Source organism: Geotrypetes seraphini, chromosome 2 (assembly GCF_902459505.1).
Source record: "Geotrypetes seraphini chromosome 2, aGeoSer1.1, whole genome shotgun sequence".
In the NCBI taxonomy this organism is placed as follows: domain Eukaryota; kingdom Metazoa; phylum Chordata; class Amphibia; order Gymnophiona; family Dermophiidae; genus Geotrypetes; species Geotrypetes seraphini.
The window spans coordinates 96,044,908-96,065,155 of record NC_047085.1 but is presented as its reverse complement, the minus strand read 5'-3'; the positions used below and the strand labels follow the sequence as shown (position 1 = coordinate 96,065,155).

The 20,248-nt window shown below is 41.8% G+C and overlaps 1 protein-coding gene across 1 annotated transcript in view; it reads right to left on the bottom strand.

Annotated features, from left to right (window-relative positions):
• Positions 1-16,218, bottom strand: part of PI15 (peptidase inhibitor 15) — a 43,669-nt gene extending 27,451 nt beyond the window's left edge. The window contains exons 1-2 of the mRNA XM_033934373.1: positions 16,175-16,218; positions 15,240-15,566 (exon numbers count right to left, since the gene is read on the bottom strand). Of these exons, the coding sequence (XP_033790264.1) occupies positions 15,240-15,512 (273 nt within the window). The 5' untranslated portion in view covers positions 15,513-15,566; positions 16,175-16,218. The remainder of the gene's footprint in view (positions 1-15,239; positions 15,567-16,174) is intronic.
• Positions 16,219-20,248: the final 4,030 nt, after the last annotated feature.

Genomic DNA, 20,248 nt, shown 5'->3' with positions numbered 1-20,248 from the left:
AAAGGAGAGGAGAGAGAGAGATAGTGCATTGGGGAAGGAGAAGACAGATACCAGATCTGAAGGGAGGAAAGGAGAAAGATGCTAAAAATCACCTGGGGAGGGAGTGAGAGATGGGAGGGAAGAAGACAGAGATGCCAGACCATGGGAAAAGCAGAGGGAAGAAGATGGGTGCCTGATTAATGGGAGGGGGGGGGGGAGGGAGAGATGGAAGGGAGAGGCAAACTGTTTCTGGCATAGAAATAGAGTAGATGCCATATAGAAGAGGCAGAAAGAAGGAGACGGTGGATGGAAGGAAGAGAATGACGAGAAGATGAGGAAAGCAAAAACCAGACAACAAAGGTAGAAAAAAAATTTATATTTCTTTTCTTTTTGCTTTAGGATAAAGTAGTATTGTAGCTGTATTGATAAACAAAGCCCTGCCAGCTGAACATCTCCTCCTCTAGTTCGGCAGCCAGAACTCTGATTTATAAAATAACAATTGTACAGAATATTGTTTCTTTTTATACTTTAATAAAATAAGTTTAGTGTAAAACTATTCAAGGCTTGTGCAGATGGGATCAGATGGTTTGCGGGGATGGGGCGGGGACAGGGACCAAGCTTGTGGGGATGGAGGGGAGACAGGGTCTGTGCTCACCGGGACAGGGACCAAGCTCACAAGGATGGGGTGGGGACAGAAACCAATTTTGCAGGGACGGGGTGTAAATAGGGACACATTTTTTTCCCTGTGTTATTTTCTACTTACCCTTTTGTACTGATTGATTCTGAAAATTAGTCTGGTGGCAGTGTTTTGTAATAGTTGTAGTGTCTTGTATTCTTTTTCTGTAATGCCACAATATAATGAGTTACAATAGTCCAAGTATGGTATTAGGACAGATTGTGCTACTGTCCTGAAACTAGCCTGGGTTAGGACTGGTCTTATTGTCCTTGAATAATTTTTTTCACTAGTGAGGTGATATGTATGTGGAAGGTTAAGTTCGAGTCTAGTATAATTTCCAGTACTTTGGAGGAATTTTCTATCTTTAATCTCTCGCCTGTGGACAGCTCTAGTTCTGTGCTATGTAGAGAGCTATCATCTCTGAACCATAATATTCTTGTCTTTGATTTGTTTAGTTCGAGGAAGTTTTTTTTCATCCATGCACTTAACTGTATTTTTCACTCCATAAGACACACTTTTCCCCCCCAAGAAAGTGGGTGGAAATAAGGGTGCGTCTTATGGAGCAAATATAACCAACCAATCCCACCCCCCGGTACCTTTAAATCAAGGCTCAGGGGCCCGCCATTCCTTTCCTCCCTCCATCAGGTGCAGCGCAGCTCCGCCAATGTTAAAAGGAGCCATGTTGAAATCGGAGCTTTGCCACCACCATAGCACGTTCCCTCTGCCACGGTCCCATACGTCAGAGGAGGGGCTGGATCACGGCAGAGGGAATGTGCTACGGTGGTGGCAGAGCTGTTTAGAGGCAGCAGAGAAGGCTGTTTAGGCAGACGTAAGTCTTCTGAGAGTCTGGTACAGGGCAGAGTTGGGGAGGATCGCGAGGCTGAAGCTTGGTCCGCAACAACCTTCCTTGACTGTTGAGGCTGTTTTTTTCCTTGAATGGATCTCAAGTCAGATGCGTTTTGTGGCATAGTTGAGGCAGGAGGAGAAGGTATAGTGATCCTGTTCGCCTCTGCCAACTTCAAAGGTTTCCATCCAGTCTCCGTCGATTTCTTCAGGCCCTGGGGGGAGGAAATGTGAATGGATGTTGATGGTTGCGACACAGCCATATGGGGCTCCGATTTCGACGCAGTTCCTTTTTACATTGGTGGAGCTGCGCTGCATCTGGAGATGGTTGTGCAGTTGATTGGTGTCAGCGGGGCCTGCCTGAGTGTCATGATTGGATTGATGCTGACATCAGGGCCTGCTTTCTTCATGACCTGCCTTCTTCCTAGATAGTTGTTTTCGGCTGTTGGGCCCTTCTTGGCCTCTGGCCCTCTCCTGCCTCCTGTCTCAGACCACTGGGGGAGGTGCCTGTCTTCAGCTGCCTGGATGGAGGGAAGGAAGGGAAGAAGAAAGAAGGAGACCCTGGCAAACGAGTTATCAGAAGACAACCAGAGCCTGGGACTACAACATAATTTGAATAATTACCAGACAACAAAAGGTAGAAAAAATGATTTTATTTTCTGTTTTGTAATTACAATATGTCAGATTTGAAATTCCTGCCAGAGCTGGTGTTAGACAGGGAGGGGAGGGGTGACAGGGTAAAGAGTCTGGCAGGGAGGTGGGACAGGGAGCAGAGCCTGGCAGGGAGTGAGGGGGGCTAGGTGCAGAGCCTGGTATATATTAGTACAGAATTTGGTTCAGAATGTTTTTTTTCTTGTTTTCCTCCTCTAAATCTAGGGTGCATCTTAAGGTCAGGTGCGTCTTATGGAGCAAAAAATACGGTAGGTCATCAATAGTATTTTTCAAATAATTTAGGGTGTTATCAAAGGATTCTATAGGTATACAAAGAATGAAGATATCATCTGTGTAAGAGAGGATGTGATCCTGGGTCGAGGGAAGATTATTTCCCAGAGCTCTCAGATAGATGTTAAGCAACTCAGGTGACAGTGGCGAGCCTTGTGGGACACCACAGTTGGCCTTCCAATGCTGGAATTTCTTTCTAAACTTCATAGTTCTGTTTTTTAAGAACTGTGAAAACCACTGTAGTACCACACCCTGTACTCCAAGTTCATTTAATTTGAGAAGAAAGAATGAGTGGTCCACTGCATCAAAAGCTGCTGAGAAGTCAAATTGTAGCAGTATAGATTGCATGCTTTTGCTGAGTTGATATCTTACTTTAGTTAGTTCAAGAAATAGGGATTCAGTAATATGCCTTGGCCTGAATCCATGTTGTGATTTGTGGAATCCATCTGTTTGGTCTATGAATTTAGCTAGTTACATACTTACAGAATTCTATTAGTTTAGCAGGCCATGGAATCCCTGCTACCGGACTGAAATTTTCTACTTTAGACAGGCCACGGTTTGTGGTTTTAAGTATGGGTGTTAATGCTATAGCTGATATTGTTTTGGAATATAATCTGTTTTTTAAAAATGCATTTACTAGGTATGTCCGTAGCATAGCAGAAAATTAGTGTGTGTGTGTGTGTCTGTGTGGTGGTGGGGGACATGAGTTAACAGGCTAGCTGGGCATATATCTAAGTTACAATGTTTTGGCGATATTCTATTCAGTCAGCTTAAGATCTCTTGTGTATTGACTGAGGTGAATTTTGACCAGCATTTGTCAGCTGGAATCCCTTCGTTCTCATTATATTTGGCTGGATATAGATCTGCATTGTCCTTTGGGTCGTGTCTGAATGATGTCCTCAAGGTTCTTATTTTTTCTTGAAAATAGTGTGCCTGATTGTCTGTGTCTGGTTGTTGTGATGCTGGACCTTCTTTTATATCAATGTTGGAGATCAATGTGAAAGAAACAGTACATACCAGCCTGTATGACAGTTTCAGATATAATGGCCTATACTATTTGAGCAGCAAGCAGGTCCCTGGAGTAACCTACAATAGGCGTCTGTACAGTGGGCTATAGAGATGGAAACCTAGTCCCATATCTCACTCAAACTAGTACACTTGTGGTGGAACATATGGGCTTCCCAAAAGCCACCCAAAACCTACTGTGCCTACATATAGGTGATACCAGTAAGCAAAAGGGCTATTGTTATGGCAAACAGTTGGGTACAGTAAGTTTTTGGTAGATTTTGGATGACTCCCCATACACTGTAAGGGAATAATAGTGAGATGTGTACCTGGAACCTTTTATGTGAAGTCTACTGCAGTGCCCCTTAGGGTGCCCCTCTGCTCTGCAGGAATGTCTGTGTGGCCAGTGTACTAAGAATTCTGGCCCCCTCATACATATTGATGTTTTGTTTTTGAGTATTTTTCCCTTGGACAATTAAAAAAAAAAAAAATCCAAAAAGATAGATGCACTGAGCTCAAAAACATCTAGTAAATGGCCATTTTTGAAGTAAAAAGTTGGATGTTTTTCTGTTTTGAAAATGGCCAGTTGCTCTACTGGAGTTTTGGACATTTTCCCCGAAACATCCAAAATTGGATTTAGGAATCATATTGAAAATGCCCCTTCCCTTCTACTAAAACAGGATAACATGCTTTCTTCAGATCAACTAGATTATAGCTGTCATTTGATTTGTAACTCATCTTTACTCACTCTCTTTCTATTTTATCAGCATCCTCATTGAAACTGAATCCTGGAGAAAGAACTGAATATAAGTGTATATGCCTAATAAAGCCAGCACAAAAAAAATACATTAAAATATTTTTTAAAATTAAGGTTAAAAAAAGTAAACAAAATATATGGTCTTAGTTTCCCTAGGTCAGCTGCTCAGAATGGAGACACATCTAATGATGTCATGATTCTCTCATATCGCATGAAACAGAGCCAAAAGTTTATTTTGGAACGTTGTTCTGTCCTGTTCCTTCTTCCCCTTTCACTCATGAGCTCTCCCAATGGAGAAAGTCCTTCTTGGATCTGTATTCTCAAAAATAATAGTGAAGTTGGCAGACCAAGGAGAGAGGAGGTGGCTATGTGGTCAAAAGAATATCAAGGATTAGAAGGAAACGTTTTGCCTTTTTGTGGACAACATGAAGATTTGCAACAGCATGGATACCCCAGAGGGAATGGATAACATGAGAAATGATCTACAAAGATTAGAATAATAGTCTAATGCTTGGTGATTAAAATTTAATGTGAACAAATGCACAAGAACGATCTCATTCAAACATTCAACATAATCTCTTGAAAATCTTAAACATTCTTTATATGGCATATTTAATAAAAAAAATAGTACTCATCTCAAGATCTGAGTTTCTGTATGCATGAATGAACTCTGCAATTGTTGAGAAATGGCACATAATTTGATGAATATAAAGAAAGTTGTAGACGACAATGCCATCTTTGAAGAATGATCAGAAGGATGTTGGGGTGCCTAGATTGGTTAATATATAGTTATAGTTTTTTAGATGAAATCTTGTGTTTGAAAAAATGTTTTAATCTCAGGGTGCTTTTTAGGGGAAGCTCCTTGAAACAGAATTAAGCAAAACATGGATTCATGTCAGAGCCCCTGAAGATCTTTTGAGATGAGTACTATTTTTAATTAAACATGCCATATAAAGAATATTTAAGATTTTCAAGAGATAAATGAAATTCATTACCGATGATGAGGCTGGCTTTGAATATACTCATAAAATACTGGATATTAGAATTATGAGTGAAGCCGCTAAGGTCAGTCCTATTAGACCTCTATGTACTCATTTCTGTGGGACACTTGAAGATAAATAATCTGTTTTAATAGCCACAAGTTAATGGCAAAATTAGCATTGCTGATATGCTGTGATATCCAGGAGAGGTGCTCTCCAGTAGTTGTGAATAAAGTCCAGTACCAGGCAGACTTCTATGGTCTGTGTCCAGCAAAAGGCAAAGACAGATCAGGATCTGTTGTTGGGAACACTGGATGAACTGTGCAGGTCTTTTATCTGCCATCATTTACTATGTTGCTACGTTACTATGTACTGTAACTATGGCAATAAGAACAACTTAGTAGTACTATGCGGGTCCAGGTTGGAAACCTAAATTTGAGACTTGGCTCATATTCTTTCTGTCTGTGCTAGTCAAGAGTAGGAGTGTTATAAACTCTTTTCCAGGGAGTTATACTGTTCTTATTATAACATTTACAATTTTCCTGGGCAAACACAGAAGAGTTTGCATAGCAGTTTCAGAAAGGCTGCCTTTAATTCCACCAGTCAAAACAGAAATGTGGAGATGAACAGAGAAATAACTCCTGGATGTCTCCTATGACATCTTCCAAATCACTAAAGCAGCAGTCTAAGCAACATGGAAGACAGGGTATAAAGCCCATTGATGTTCCTTGCAATCTTCCCCTCACTAAAAGGTATCCTCTATGCGGAAAAATTGGGAAAATCTCTCTTCTTCAGAATCACAGGGCTTTAGAATAACCTTACTACCCCACTGCGGAATCAGGTCTCCTTCCAACTATTCCGTAAGCACCTGAAAACTAGGCTTTTCACAAAAACGTAACGCTCTCCTCCCCCCCCTATACTCAATCCACCAAACTCAATGTGTTATTCTTTTCCTTTATTAAGCTCTTGTAAACCGTGCCGAGCTCTATAGTCATGTAGAGAATGTGGTATATAAACATGGAGGGGCATAATCGAAAGGGACGTCTAAGTCCGCTTACGTCCATCTCGCAAGTCGTTCAAAGTTAAAAAGAGCCTAAGACACATTTTTGAAAGAGACGCCCAACTTTTTTTTATTTTTGAAAATCGTCTAATTATACATCCTGCCGATCTGATCGTCCAAGCTGTTAAATCGCCATCTTTATACCACATTTCTGTCCAACTTTCCGTCCAAGTCCAAAACGCCTAGAACAAGCCCTGTTGGACGTGGGAGGGGTCTTCAAAGTGATGGATTGAACACCCAGACATGCCACCTAAATAGTGGGGTACCTTACAGGGCACTGGTGTGAACTTCACAAAAAGGGTGCCATGGCTTCTCCTCACTACAGCTCCCTTATAGGTCACGGTAAGCCCACAAACCACCTCCAGAATCCCTTGACCCACTTATCTACCACCCCAATAGCCCTTATGACTTCAGGAGCCACTTATATGCCAGTAAAAAAGGGTTTTGGGGGTGTATAGGGGAGTGCACATGTTTCAGTATCAATGCAGTGATTACAGGGGCTTATGGGCATGGGTCCTCCTTTCTATGGGTCCCTAACCCACCCCCAAGATGACTTTAGCTGCCTCTGGGCTGGACGACTAGGCTTTCCTATGCCAGGTGGCCAGGTGATGATAGTCTGGAGGCTGAAATTTAAAGTTGTGAATAAAGTTTTATGGGGGGGGGGGGTGTTGGTGATCACTGGGGTAGTGTGTGAGGGTCTGTGTTATGTGTTTGAAGTGCTTATTTGGTGAGTTTAGGTGGGTTTTTGTGACTTAGACCATGTTTTACATGGTCTAAGTCACAACGTCCAAGTTCCGTCTAAGCTATGTTGTTAAACTTTCGGTTTTACATGCTGTACGACTAAGTCTAAGCCAGCCCATGTCCCGCCCAACTCCTGCCTTCAACACGCCTCCCAAAATGCCCTATTTAGCTTTGGATGTTGAGCGGCACTATGAAGGCCTAGGTCATTTTTAAATACGTCCAAATTCCGATTTTATTATCGGCGCTTGGACGTTTTTGAGAAATGTTCGTCCAAGTGCTGACTTAGGCCGGTTTTTGTACGTTTTTCTCTTTCGATTATGAGCCCCTTAAGGTTTAGTTTAGTTTACTAAACAGCAGTAAAAAGAAGCCTTGGCATACCGTTATGTGGGTCTTTCCTGTGCACTAAGGCCATGTACTGTATACCGCTGGGGTTGAATGGAAGAATTTCCTATTTTTTTGTATTAATGGCCATGTACTAATTTTGCCATTAACTTGTGGCTATTAAAACAGATTATTTATCTTCAAGTGCCCCACAGAAACTAGTGCACAGAGGTCTAATAGAATTGACCTCACTCATAACTCTCATATCCAGTATTTTATGAGTATATTCAAAGCCAGCCTCTTCATCGGTAATGAATTTGACTTATCTCTTGAAAATCTTAAATATTCTTTATATGGTATATTTAATCAAAAATAGTACAGGCCGTTCAAAACACAGTCCTCAGACTGATCTACTCACTAACTGATTTCACCACATTCTCTGGCAATGAATTCCAGAGTTTAATTACATATTGTGTGAAAAAATATTTTCTCCAGTTTGTTTTAAATCTACTACTTAGTATATTCATCACATGTCCCATAGTCCTAATATTTTTGGAAAGAGTAAACAAGCGATTCATATCCACTGCACTCAGAATTTTATAGACCTCGATCATTTACTCCTGAGCCATCTCTTCTCCAGACTGAAGAGCCCTAGTCACTTTAGCCTTTTCTCATAGGGAAGTCGCTCCATCCCTTTTATCATTTTCCACAATCATGGACATGTAACACTAAAACCTCGTGCGTGAATTGTCACCTTTGTAAAAGATTATAAAGAAGGTACTTCTAACAAGTGCTGAGATCCAGACTAGAGAAAGACACGGGGAAAAAATTTGACCCCATCACAGCCCCGTCCCTGCAACCACCGTCACTATCACCTCCCTGTCCCCACGACCACTGTCCCCGTCACCACTGATCATGTCCCGTCCCCACGAACACTGCCCCCGCCCCGTCCCCATACCCGCAGCATCCATACAAGCCTCAGTTGCATCAGAGGAGAAGCTTCTGCCCACACACGCACGCTACTGCTTGAGGACTTCAACGGCTTTGTGAAAGTTAATCAAAACGCACTGTGAAGGTAAGGGGGAGGGAGGGAGATAGATAGATTTGGGAAGGTAGGAAGGAGGGAGGGGGAGGCCACGCGCAATTGGTGACCACGCACGTTCCTTCCCTTAACTGCGGGGACAAGGCCATTCACCGCTCCACAGTGGCCTTGTTCCTGTACCCACAGTGAGCACTTTTTCCCCCCCTCACCGTTTCGGTGGGTTATCCGTGGCTACCCGCGACTAGCCACGGATAACAGCCACCATGTCATTCTCTAATCCAAACCTGAACAAGTGAGAAGATACATACAGGGCAATCAAGGTACCCATAGCCTTTTGGCAATTCCTGCCGCAAGGCTTTAAACCAGGGCTGCCCAAGTCTGGTCCTCGAGATCTACTGGCAGGCCAGGTTTTCAGTATATCCACAATGAATATGCATGAGAAAGATTTGCCTGCACTGGCTTCTTGGTATGCAGATCTCTCTTATGCATATTCATTGTGGATATTCTGAAATCCTGGCCTGCCAGTAGATCTCAAAGACCGGACTTGGGCAGCCCTGCTTTAAACACTAGCACCAGTATCTTGAACTGAATTCTCCAAGCTTCTGGCAACCAATGCAACTTAGCCGGCAAAGGCGCCACTGTTCTCTATGAGAGAAACCTCCAAGCACTCTAGCTCAGACATGGGCAACTCTGGTCCTCGAGGGCCGGAATCCAGTCGGGTTTTCAGGATTTCCCCAATGAATATGCATTGAAAGCAGTGCACGCAAATACGTCTCATGCATATTCATTGGGGAAATCCTGAAAACCCGATTGGATTCCAGCCCTCAAGGACCGGAGTTGCCCACGTCTGCTCTAGCTGCTGCATTTGGCGCGACTTGCAATGCATCTACTGGACACTGAGGCCTACTTGTGCCTACCTGTAAAGTGAGCATGGTTAGGGGTAGAATATGGGCGTGGATTGTTAAGCGCCAGTAGCCACCTACTTTAGGCACCAGTATTTTAGATCAAGAAAACCCTGGCCTAATATACTAGTGCCTAAGTTGCAGACACCTAGTGGCAACTAACTTGATTTAGGCTCCGCTAGGTGCCATTCTATAAACAGCTTCTAACTTTGAATGACGTTTGGTAGGTGCCATTTTCCTAGGCGCCTACCAATTAAGACACCGTTTATATAGGGCAGTGGTTCCCAAACTTGTCCTGGGGGACCCCCAGCCAGTCAGGTTTTCAAGATATCCCTAATTAATATGCATGAGAGAGATTTGCATACCTGTCACTTCCATTATATGCAAATCTCTCTCATGCATATTCATTAGGGATATCTTGAAAACCTGACTGGCTGGGGGTCCCCCAGGACAGGTTTTTGAACCACTGATATAGGGTTACCAGATGTTACTACTCTAAAATCTGGAGCCATGGCTCCACCCCCAGACCCACCCAAGCCCACCCAACCCCACCCCATTTCACCCAAGTCACGCCCCATTCCACCCTAGCCTTGTCCCTAGCCCTGCCTCCTCAACCTGTTCTCATGCTCAGAGCTGCCATAATGAATCTCGAGGTTGCTATAACAAAGCAGAGTCACCTTTCTGTAATCATTAACACGAGTTCCTGCTCTAACCCTAAATCTCTATACTAATTTCCTCCACATGAGTATAGTGATGTGTAGATATAATGTTTCTCCTGGCCCAAAATAAATATTATGAAGAGGATAATTACTATTTATGAGAGCTTTTATGTCACAATTTGTCCTTTTCTCACATGCCCCAAAAGTCACTATACATAGGGTGACTGGGTTACTCATTCCAGAAGGGAGACTTTTTGGCCAGTCCTGGTTTTAAAATTACATCCTAAAGCAATGTAGTATTTGTAGTCCATGATTATATTTATTTATTTATTTATTTATCCCGTCCTCCCAAAGGAGCCCAGAACGAGTGCTCCAGGTCACATAATGCACCGGGATGAGATTGGCAGAAATCCAGGACTAGCCAAAAAGACTCCCTTCTAGAATTGGCAACCTGGTCACCTAACCCAAAAATATGTATCTATAAAATGTCTATGTCCGGTAAATTATATAAAATATTTTAATTCAATTTACCAATTGGCATCAAAATCCATAAGGATATTACTCTATTGAACAGCCGCTCAAAAAAAGAGTCCTTTCTCTTATCATTGGCCGCTAAACAGAGAGGGCCAGGAAGTAAAAAAAACTCCCAAACCCAAATGGGGAGAAAAACCATTCACACCCCTAAACTCACATGCAATTAAGGGCTCCTTTTACAAAGGCGCGCTAGCTGCTACTGCCTCCTTTTAAGCAGTGAATAATTTTTCAGCTAGCGCGTGCTCTATAGCGTGCGCTAATCTTGTGCGTGCACTAAAAACGCTAGCGCACCTTAGTAACAGGAGCCCTTAATGTCAAAAAGACATATAAATATATGTAGTGAACCGCACAAAGAATTTCAGTTATTCCGTGCTTTTGGAACTGCTTGGAGCTAAGTAAACTTGGTTTTCAATACAGCCTTCTTGTGACTAATTCTCTTTGCTATATGTATATACTATACATTACTCAGCAAAATATGCAGAGTAGAAAACTGAGTTATAAAGGATACAGAAATTCTCTTATGCTGCTTTCTGGCTGAATCTCAGAGTGACTATGCTTGGAGCAAATTATATGGAAAATTTCCAAATAACATCAGCCAAAGGTAATGTGAAGTTGGGCTCTCATCTCTTTCACAGATGCCATGGTTTATTTATACAGAATCAGAAGTAACTCTTAGAAAACAAATTTTGTCATGAAAAGAAGCCTTGAATTTGACTTTAGCTAACCTTTCTATTTTTTCCTGTCCTTGACCTTTCCGGTGTAGCAAGCATCAAAATACTGACGGAGAGTGAAGCATGGGACAGAATCATGTTAAAATTGTTAGCTATTGCTAAAAACAGGTTTGGACAATTTCCTGGAGTAGGGGTAGGGTGGGGTGCGCAACCGGGATTTCTTGGCAGCGGAAGAGTGTAGGCATCTCACCCGCTGCGGTGGGGTGCACCGCCAGGATTTCTTGGCAGCAGTAGAGTGTGGGCATCTCTCCCGCTGTGGAGGGGGGAGGGGGGGCGGCAGCCAGGATTTCTTGGCAGCGGGAGAGTGTGGGCATCTCTCCCGCTGTTGTTGTGGGGTGTTTTTTTTCTTGACGGTATTTTTTCTGTGCATGTGCCCTTCGCTATCACCAGTGATGGGCACATGCAAATTTAGCGAATCTTCACTGTTGTCCACTGACATGATTTGCATGTGCAATTTTTTAAGAATGCCTCGCTTTTTTTTTTATTCACTATCAAAATGGCTGCTTTAGCAGACCGTCGTTTTTTAATGCAGGTTTTTGAGAATCCTGGCTGAAGTGTTTTAAGTGGAGTGATAATTGATTGCACCATTAAAAATCATTAAAAAAATTAAGTGTTGCTAGGCATCCTCCAAGAAGACCAGTGCCTGAGTTCATGGCGCCTAGTGGCCCCAACTGATGCTGAAGTCCATAGGTGTGACTGTAGAGGAGCTGTGCTGAACTTTGGCAAATCTACAAGGATTATAGGTGCTGGAAATGTAAGTCTGTAAAACTCTGGCCTCCATTTCCGTTGCCTAGGGTGCATGCTAACCACAAATCTGTAAATGGCGCTTATCTGTGAGTGGCACATGGCAGACACCTGCTGCGTTAGGTGCTGTTTATAGAATCAACTCCTTAAAGTCTATTCCTTGAAATCTTTTTGTACCTGCCAAACTAGGCTTTTGGGTGCTTGCCACAGTGACCATATGCCAAATTCACTCCACTGTTGCCTAAATGACAAATTATTTGATAAAGTATTTTAAAAACAAAGGATATACAAACCACATAAAGGGGCATTTTTGATTGGACATTTCGAGAAAAAAGTGGTGAAAATGTCCATTTCTGAACCTGTAAGATTTTTTTTTTTTTTTGATGGGGGGGGGGGGGGGGGGGGGGGGGGGTTGAAAATGGCCCAGCTAGATATTCTGTCCAACTAGACATTTAATTTATTTTATCATTATCGGAAAAAAAAATTAAAAAAATCCAAATTAAAAACTTCCAAAACAAACCATTTGTATATAGGAGGGGCCAGTATTTTTAATGGACTGGCCACATAGACATGCCAGCAGAGCTGTGGGCACCCTAGGGGGCACTGCTATGAACTTCACATTAAGGGTACCAGGTACACATCTCACCATATCCCCAAAACCTATTGCACCCCAATAGCCCTTATGCCTGCAGGTGTTACCTATATGGCAGTACAGAGGGTTTTTGACGGGCTAACAGTTTCCATAACAAGTGTACTAGTTAGGGTGGCACATGAGCCTGAGTTCCCTTCTCTGCAGTCCACTGTACTGCCCATCAAGTTACTCATGATACCTGCTTGCATTTCTACTAGGACTGGCCATTGTATCTGCAGCTGATAGGTAGACAGATATGTACTGTTAGGTGCAGATATTTGGGGAGTGGGAGAGGGTCAGTGATCACTGGGGGAGTGTGTGTGGGGGGCCATATTTTCATCCCTGCAGTGGTCATCTGGTCAGTTTGGGTACCCTTTTGGCCCATATTTGTTTTAAAAATAGGTCTAGCCCAAAACACCCAAATTGTGCCCTGGATGTTTTGAAACATGTTTGATTATCACTGTAAAATGCCCAAGTCCTAAGCCCCCCCCTAATCCCACCCAAAACATGCCTCTAATACACACCTTAGGATTTAGACACACTGGAGACAAAACAACCAGAAAACATCTAGAAAGTCAGTTTCAAACATGCCCACTTTGACGTTTTGACTAACAAGATGTCCAAGTGCTAGTTTATGCTGCCTTTTGGACGTCTATCTTTTTTGAAAATTAGTCCCAAAGACAATAACAAAAACAACTGCTTAATATTTCTAGCATAGGAATGTTTGGAGTAGACTTTTAGAAAGGATGTTCAGCTCAGAATATGGATGTCCACATCTCATGCATTTTTGGACAGCATCTGTTGAAATTCAACCTGTTCTAAAATACAAGATAATTGTTGCCCAAGTTCTGTCCTACGTTCAGCATAAACCTCCATTTTACAAACTGAAATACCCAAAATATGAACAGGACAAAACAAGTGACATGGATGTCTATGTTGCAGTAGAGGAACACAAGCAGGCACAAAGGAGAAGAACACCTCACCTTGAGATACAGAGAATCTAATGAAAAGCATGGGAGATGTCTAGTCAACCAATGAGAAGATCTTCTTATTGGTTGACTAGACATCTCCCTTACCTTTCATTGGATTGGCATCAGAGGAATAGCCATTTTAGAAAATGGTCACAAGGTGTGCCATGTAAAGGAATAGCCTAAGGGTTAAAGCATCCTGTTATGGACCAGGATGAAAATCCAGAAGTTACCAGCTTGAGTCTCACTGCAGCTTTTGTAATTTTTTTAAAAACTGTGAGCCCTCCAGAGACATGAAAATATCGATTGTGACTTCCCTTACTAAATTCAGTTAAGAATTCCTCAACTGGAGCGCCTGTCTGTAACCTGGGTAAGTCAAGTACCAGGTTTAAATATGGACGTCCAACTTTTTGAACATGGATATCCTTTGCCTTCTGCAACTGGAGCTGGACATTCATCATTCCTAGTCCCACCCAAAACACGCCCAGATCATTTCCCCTTGCCATATGGCTGTACAATGGTTTTAAATGTCCATATTCTGGCTTTGTAAAATCTCTTTGAACACCCATGCAATAAGGATATCTAAACGCCAGTTTTTAGACATTCAAAACAAGAATAGAGCATTTAAAATAAGCACCACAGTGTCATATTGATACAGTATTCCCTTTAAGCAAAGAATGAGTAGGGATGAACAGCTGTAAAAATTTTGTTTCATATCATTGCCTATGTCATTTCTGGAAATTTTCATTTTTTCAGGTTTTCTTGCCATTTTGTCTTTATGGGATCATTGTTAAGAGTGCTAGGAGTGCATGCTACTATCAGCAAATGAAAAAACCCCAAACACAAGTGGCTCCTTTTACGAAGGTGCGTTAGGGCCTTAATGCGTGGAATAGCACACGGTAAAATGCCACTTGCGCTAGCCACTACCGCCTCTTCTTGAGCAGGTGGTAGTTTTTCGGCTAGCGCGCCCTAATCCGGTACATGCGCTAAAAATGCTAGCGCACCTTTGTAAAAGGAGCCCAAAATGTCGCTGTTTCCCTATGTCATTGCAGATGACACTCCATCTCACCATTTTAACATAATACCAAAAGATGAGATATGATCGTCTGATTACCCTGACAAATGAATGAACCCAATCAAAGCCATGATGCTTTCTGAAGTGAGTATGATACAAGAATTAAAGTGGAAATATGATTAATGTCAACTGATATAAATGAGATCCTATTGTCACCTGTATACAGTACAGTCTTCTTTTGGTCTTACTTCTGCTTTGTTTACTGACTGAAACTATAAATTATTGCTATAATGAAATTGGCGATGCTCTCGAGAACTGCAGCACAAGGTATCCAGTACTCTCAATTATCTATCAAAGACAGATCTATTAACAGAGGTTGAGTATCGCAGAGCATCATTTCAACAATCTGTGTCTAAAATGCAGGATTCTATAGATCTCTGACCTATAGAAGACTCCAAACTGTTTCAGTGATAAGAAATCCTTAATATTATAAACATTATCAATGGCAGTTATAATGTAATTATTGATATTTAACTTATTCATATCAAATGTATCTTTGCATTTATTCTAAAATATCCTGACAAATTAGAAAACCTATCATTAAAATTCATTGACTTGAATTAGAGTTTCATTAGGAAAGGCATCTAAAGGATTGACATTTTGGAAATCCTACGAAAGAACAATGTTTTTAAAGTTGTATTCCCCTCACCATATACTCCATGTTGGCAGCCGGTGGAAAGACTTTGCCTCTTACTTGATTGTGATAATTAAGGATGGTAATCATGTCAGTTTGGGAAATATATCTTTTTTTCCTTGCTTTTGGGACAACTGTAGAGTCTAGACGATTTCTTAATGTTGGTTCAATATCAGTGAAATTACTGGTTGGCAGGAAAGTATCAGAGGAATTAATTAGCACCACTGAGCTTGTTTCATAGAAGAGGGAAAATAAGACGGCACACGTGACTGCAGAGAGTTTTGCCATTTTTGAAGGGCTTTGAGAGACCTTATATTTATATTGCTTCAATATACTGTAGATCTGTGGAAGAAAAATACGGCAGGTGAAGCGATTCTACACAACAGAACAGTAATTTGGGAACAAACTACAGTCTGGCATTTTCTCTAAAAAATTTCTTTTTTTTCTATCTCTATGGGAGCAGACCTTGTTGAATCAGGGCTCTATCTGCATATTTAAACAGAAGAATTTGCAGTTTGGATGCTGCCAAGGTCAAATATGTCTTTCCTAATTCCCTACACTTCTTAATGTCACATTATTTTTCCTGCACAACATCATCTGCAATGTACATTTGCTTCAGCCTCTTAAAACTTGCAAAACGGCCAAGATCAGCAAAAGTGCAAAGCAAGTATAACATTTCTTAGCACTGAGAATAATTCTATTTTATGCAGCAGAATCTCACTGGCATCAAAGAACAGCTACAGCATTACTGAATCTTCTGTCTCTAGAGCAGAAGTGGAATTAATGTCATGGCTAGATTTTGGTTCACGCTTTATTGTGTAGCATAATGATGTGCATGAAAAAGAAAGGCAAAGAATACAGGTGGTTTAAACCCATATAACCAGACTGTAGTCTGATTTCAATAAAATGTGCCTTAATCCTAAAGCATCTAGAAGGTTATTATAACCTACCTTGTTGTAGCACCAGAGAAAGTTGTCTTTTTTTTGTGTGTGATGTGGTAGATGTATCTGGTCATAAACTCTCTAAGAATAAAACCCTTCTAGCACACAGACTGTTGGTGCTAACAGCTTTTATATGTTACAGCTTGTAACAGTTCAGAAAGGGCAGTCTTTCCAGGGATCTTTTCCTAGCCAAAATAACAGAGGAGGAGTTACACATAACGATTGGGAGTCCTCTACACCTAGCTCATATATTTGAAAAGAGTAAAAACAGCTTGCTGCCCTCCGTTTTTCACAGTCTTTTTCCCTAGTGCATTCTTTTTCTGAATAATGTCTTCATTTTATTTTCTTAATACTATGTTAGTGATTCCTGAGTAGTGACACTTTATTTGTACATTTAACTCTCGTATTTAGGTTCAGCCCTGTAATATTACATTACATTACATTACATTAGGGATTTCTATTCCGCCATTACCTTGCGGTTCAAGGCGGATTACAAAAGGTTAATTTAAAAAGAACAGAGTTACAATGATTAGCTAGAGAGGTAGATTGTAGATCTTATAAACATTTTGCGGGTTGTTGAGGGTGAGGTGGTTTGTAAGAGAGTTAATAGGTGGTCATAGTGGAGATTCTTTTGTTATTATTAGTGTAGTAATGGGTAGATCAAATGTCAGTTTTAGAGTTGCTAAGAGGTCGTGGTGTTATTGCTGCTTCAGGAATTTCTTGAAAAGTGTAGTTTTTATTTCTTTTCTGAACGTCCTATAGTCTGGGGTGGTCATCAGAAGGTTGGAGATCTGGTTGTCCAGCCTTGCGGCTCGAGTGGCTAGGAGGCCGTCGTGTAGTTTTGTTCTTTTTACTTCCTTGATTGGGGGGGGGTATGAATGGGGAGTGCGTTTTTCTGTGTCTGGTAGTGGGTGCTTGGATAAGGTGATTGTTCAAATATGATGGACTGTCTCTGTGTAGGGTTTTAAATAGTATGCAGTAGAATTTGAATTGGATTCTTTCTTGGATTGGAAGCCAAAGTGAGTTGATGAAGGCTTCAGTGATGTGGTCATGTTTTTTCAATGAGTAGATGAGTCTCAGAGCTGTATTTTGGATTGTTTGGAGTTGTCTTATTAATGGCAAGAAAAAAAGGAACCTGATTGGATAAATGTGCCAAAAATCATTACCGGAGAAATTCTATAAGAGGCACCTAAAGTTGTGCCTAAATCCCCCCTCCCCCACCACACACACATCTTTTACTAAGCTATGGTAGAGGTTTCTACCATGGCCTGGAGCACTAAATGCTCCGATGCTGCTCCGTCACTCAGAAAATTCCTATGAGTGGCAGAGCTGTGTTGGACTGTTTAGCACCTTAGGCCACAGTAGAAACCAATACAGTATAGCAGCTTAGTAAAAGAGGGCTTTAATTAATAAGTAGGCCTCAATAATGAGCTTTAACAAGCTCATAATTAAAAAAAATAATAACATTTAATTGGGAGATAGGTGCCTATTTTCTTAGGCATGATTTAGCAAAAAATAGGCATGATGCCTAGCTGCACCTAACAACAAAGTAGGCATGTTTAAGGGTGGAGAAAGATTTAGGCGCCGCTAGGCGTGATTCTCTAAAGCAGTGTTTTTCAACCTTTTTACACCTATGGACCGGCAGAAATAAAAGCATTATTCTGTGGACCCCCCCCATTTCTACCCAATCTCCACCCCAGACCCCGCCCCCATAATAGTATTAATTGCACCTTGCACGTCCCGTGCCTCATCTGGAAGCCTTCCTTCTGACGTTGCAACATCAGAGAGAAGGCTTCCGGTTCAGGCGCAGGATGCCCGTCGGAGCCACTGCCCGTGGCTTTGTGTACTGAATCAGTTAGGAAAAGGGAGCTGGCTCGAAGATAACGCCGCATCGATTGCACCATGGACCGGCGGTTGAAGAACACTGTTTTGGGCCTGATGCACGTGCTGGTCCTGTGGACCGGCAGGAAATTTCTGTGGACCGGTGGTTGAAGAACACTGCTCTAAAGGACTTAGGTGCCTCTAATGTAGGCCTTTAAAACTCTGGCCTACTAAACCCACTAATGTTAGCCACCTAGGGAAAAATTCTATAAGAAGCACCCAAAAGTTAGGCACTGCAGTAGGCACCGTTCAGCGCGATTCAAGTAAAATTGGGTGCTGTTTAGTAAATCACGCTAAGCGGCCCCTATTTTGGAGGTGACACACCTATAGCTTAGGCACCCATTTGAGTGCTTAGGCACGCTTTAGAGAAGCGTTTCTGCAATAAGGTGCCTAACATGAAACCACGCCCATGCTTAACATACATAGCACCTATTTTTTTGAAGGCTGCCTACATTTTTAGTGGCGCCTTATTACAGAATCGCTCTTTCGTGATAGGCACCTATGTTTCATTTAATCTAATCTAATCTTTGGTTTATATACTGGGTCATCTCCCAGTGGAGCTCGACTCGGTTCACATATAATTAAGAATAGAGTATATAGGAGAAGGAAGAACTAATTAAAAACTAAAGTACATAAGAAAAATAACTATAATATTATCATTTTGTTGAGACTGTAGTTAAACCATTTAAAAATTGCGAGAACAACAAAGTTTTCAGGAATTTACGAAATAATTGCAGCTAGCCTAAAAGCCTAATGGAGTCAGGAAGTTCATTCCAGATCTCTACAAACTTTAGTGCTGATTAAAAAGCTTAACTGTTTGTTAATTTAGATAGGCGTCTATCTAGTTGGGTGCCTCCACAATAGGTGCGACTCAGCGTGATTCATTAAACAGCACTCAATTTTACTTGAATCGCGATGAACAGTGCTTATTATGGCGCCTACCTTTTGGGCGTTTATTATAGAATTTGCCCTCTAATTTTTTAGGCACTGCTAAGTATGATTCTATAATGGGTGCCTAAGGGTGAATGCTATGCAATAGACAACTAACGTTAAGCACCTATCTTTTTTAGGTGCAAATTACAGAATCTGGCCTAATTGGTTTAAACCAGCTAATTATTGGTTCAATTTCTGGTGCTGAGTTACCTGGACTATCGCAACATTGTCAATCTAGCAGGCATTAAAAATTTTTTCTAGATTGCAGATTATTCAGAATGCTGTGGCTAGACTCTCATTTAAGAACATAAGAACATAAGCAGTGCCTCTGCCGGGTCAGACCATAGGTCCATCCTGCCCAGCAGTCCGCTCCCGCGGCGGCCCAAACAGGTCACGACCTGTCTGAATCACCAGAAGGGGCTCCCTTGCCACCTTGGTTTCTCATTTAAGTCCTGCCTTCCTATCGAAGTCCTAGCCCTCCGGTCTTGCACATGCACGACCTGGTTGGTTTCTATACTCATTACCTGGTTAGCTTTCTATACTTGTGTTACATCCCAGCTCCCCCCTCAGTATCTCACGATCCCTTTATCCCTCATGAATCCGCTATGGCCTGCAGGTACTTTGGCCACTGATAAAACAAAAATATCTAATTATCATCAGCATAATTCCTCTACTACAACTGCTCCTCCCAGGAAGTGACATCAGAGGGAAAGCCAAGGTCAGTGCGGACAGCAGGTTGGAGATGCTGCTCGCGCCAACAAAGTGAAAGAGGTAAGGGGAAGGAAAGGGGGGCTTGCACGGTAGGGGTGGGGAAGGAGTAGGGGGTGGGGGGAGAAGAGGGCAGGGGCACCACCGCCCAGGCGCCTCCTAACCTCGCTACACCACTGCTGACAGTATACTCAAAAGATATTTTCCCAGATAGATTGCCCTGATTTAAAATTGTTGCCTACTCCCCTCCAGAGTAACTAAAAAGAAGCATTTCTGATGAGTATAAGTCAAGGAAGTAAAATAGAGCACATAGATCACATGCAGTTTTCAAAATCAAATCTACTACCCTTATCAGCTGCCCATAAAAATATCACCTTTAAAATGTATAGTTGTATTTTACCTATAATGTACACTTACACAAAAGGATGTGCGTACCTTGAAAACCATAGGCTATTGAAAGTTATGAAGGTAATGCTAGCAAATGCACTATATAATCTGAAGTTATGATGTGATGAGTAACATAAACAGATTGAGGAGAGAAAGCCAGGGAAACATCTGTTT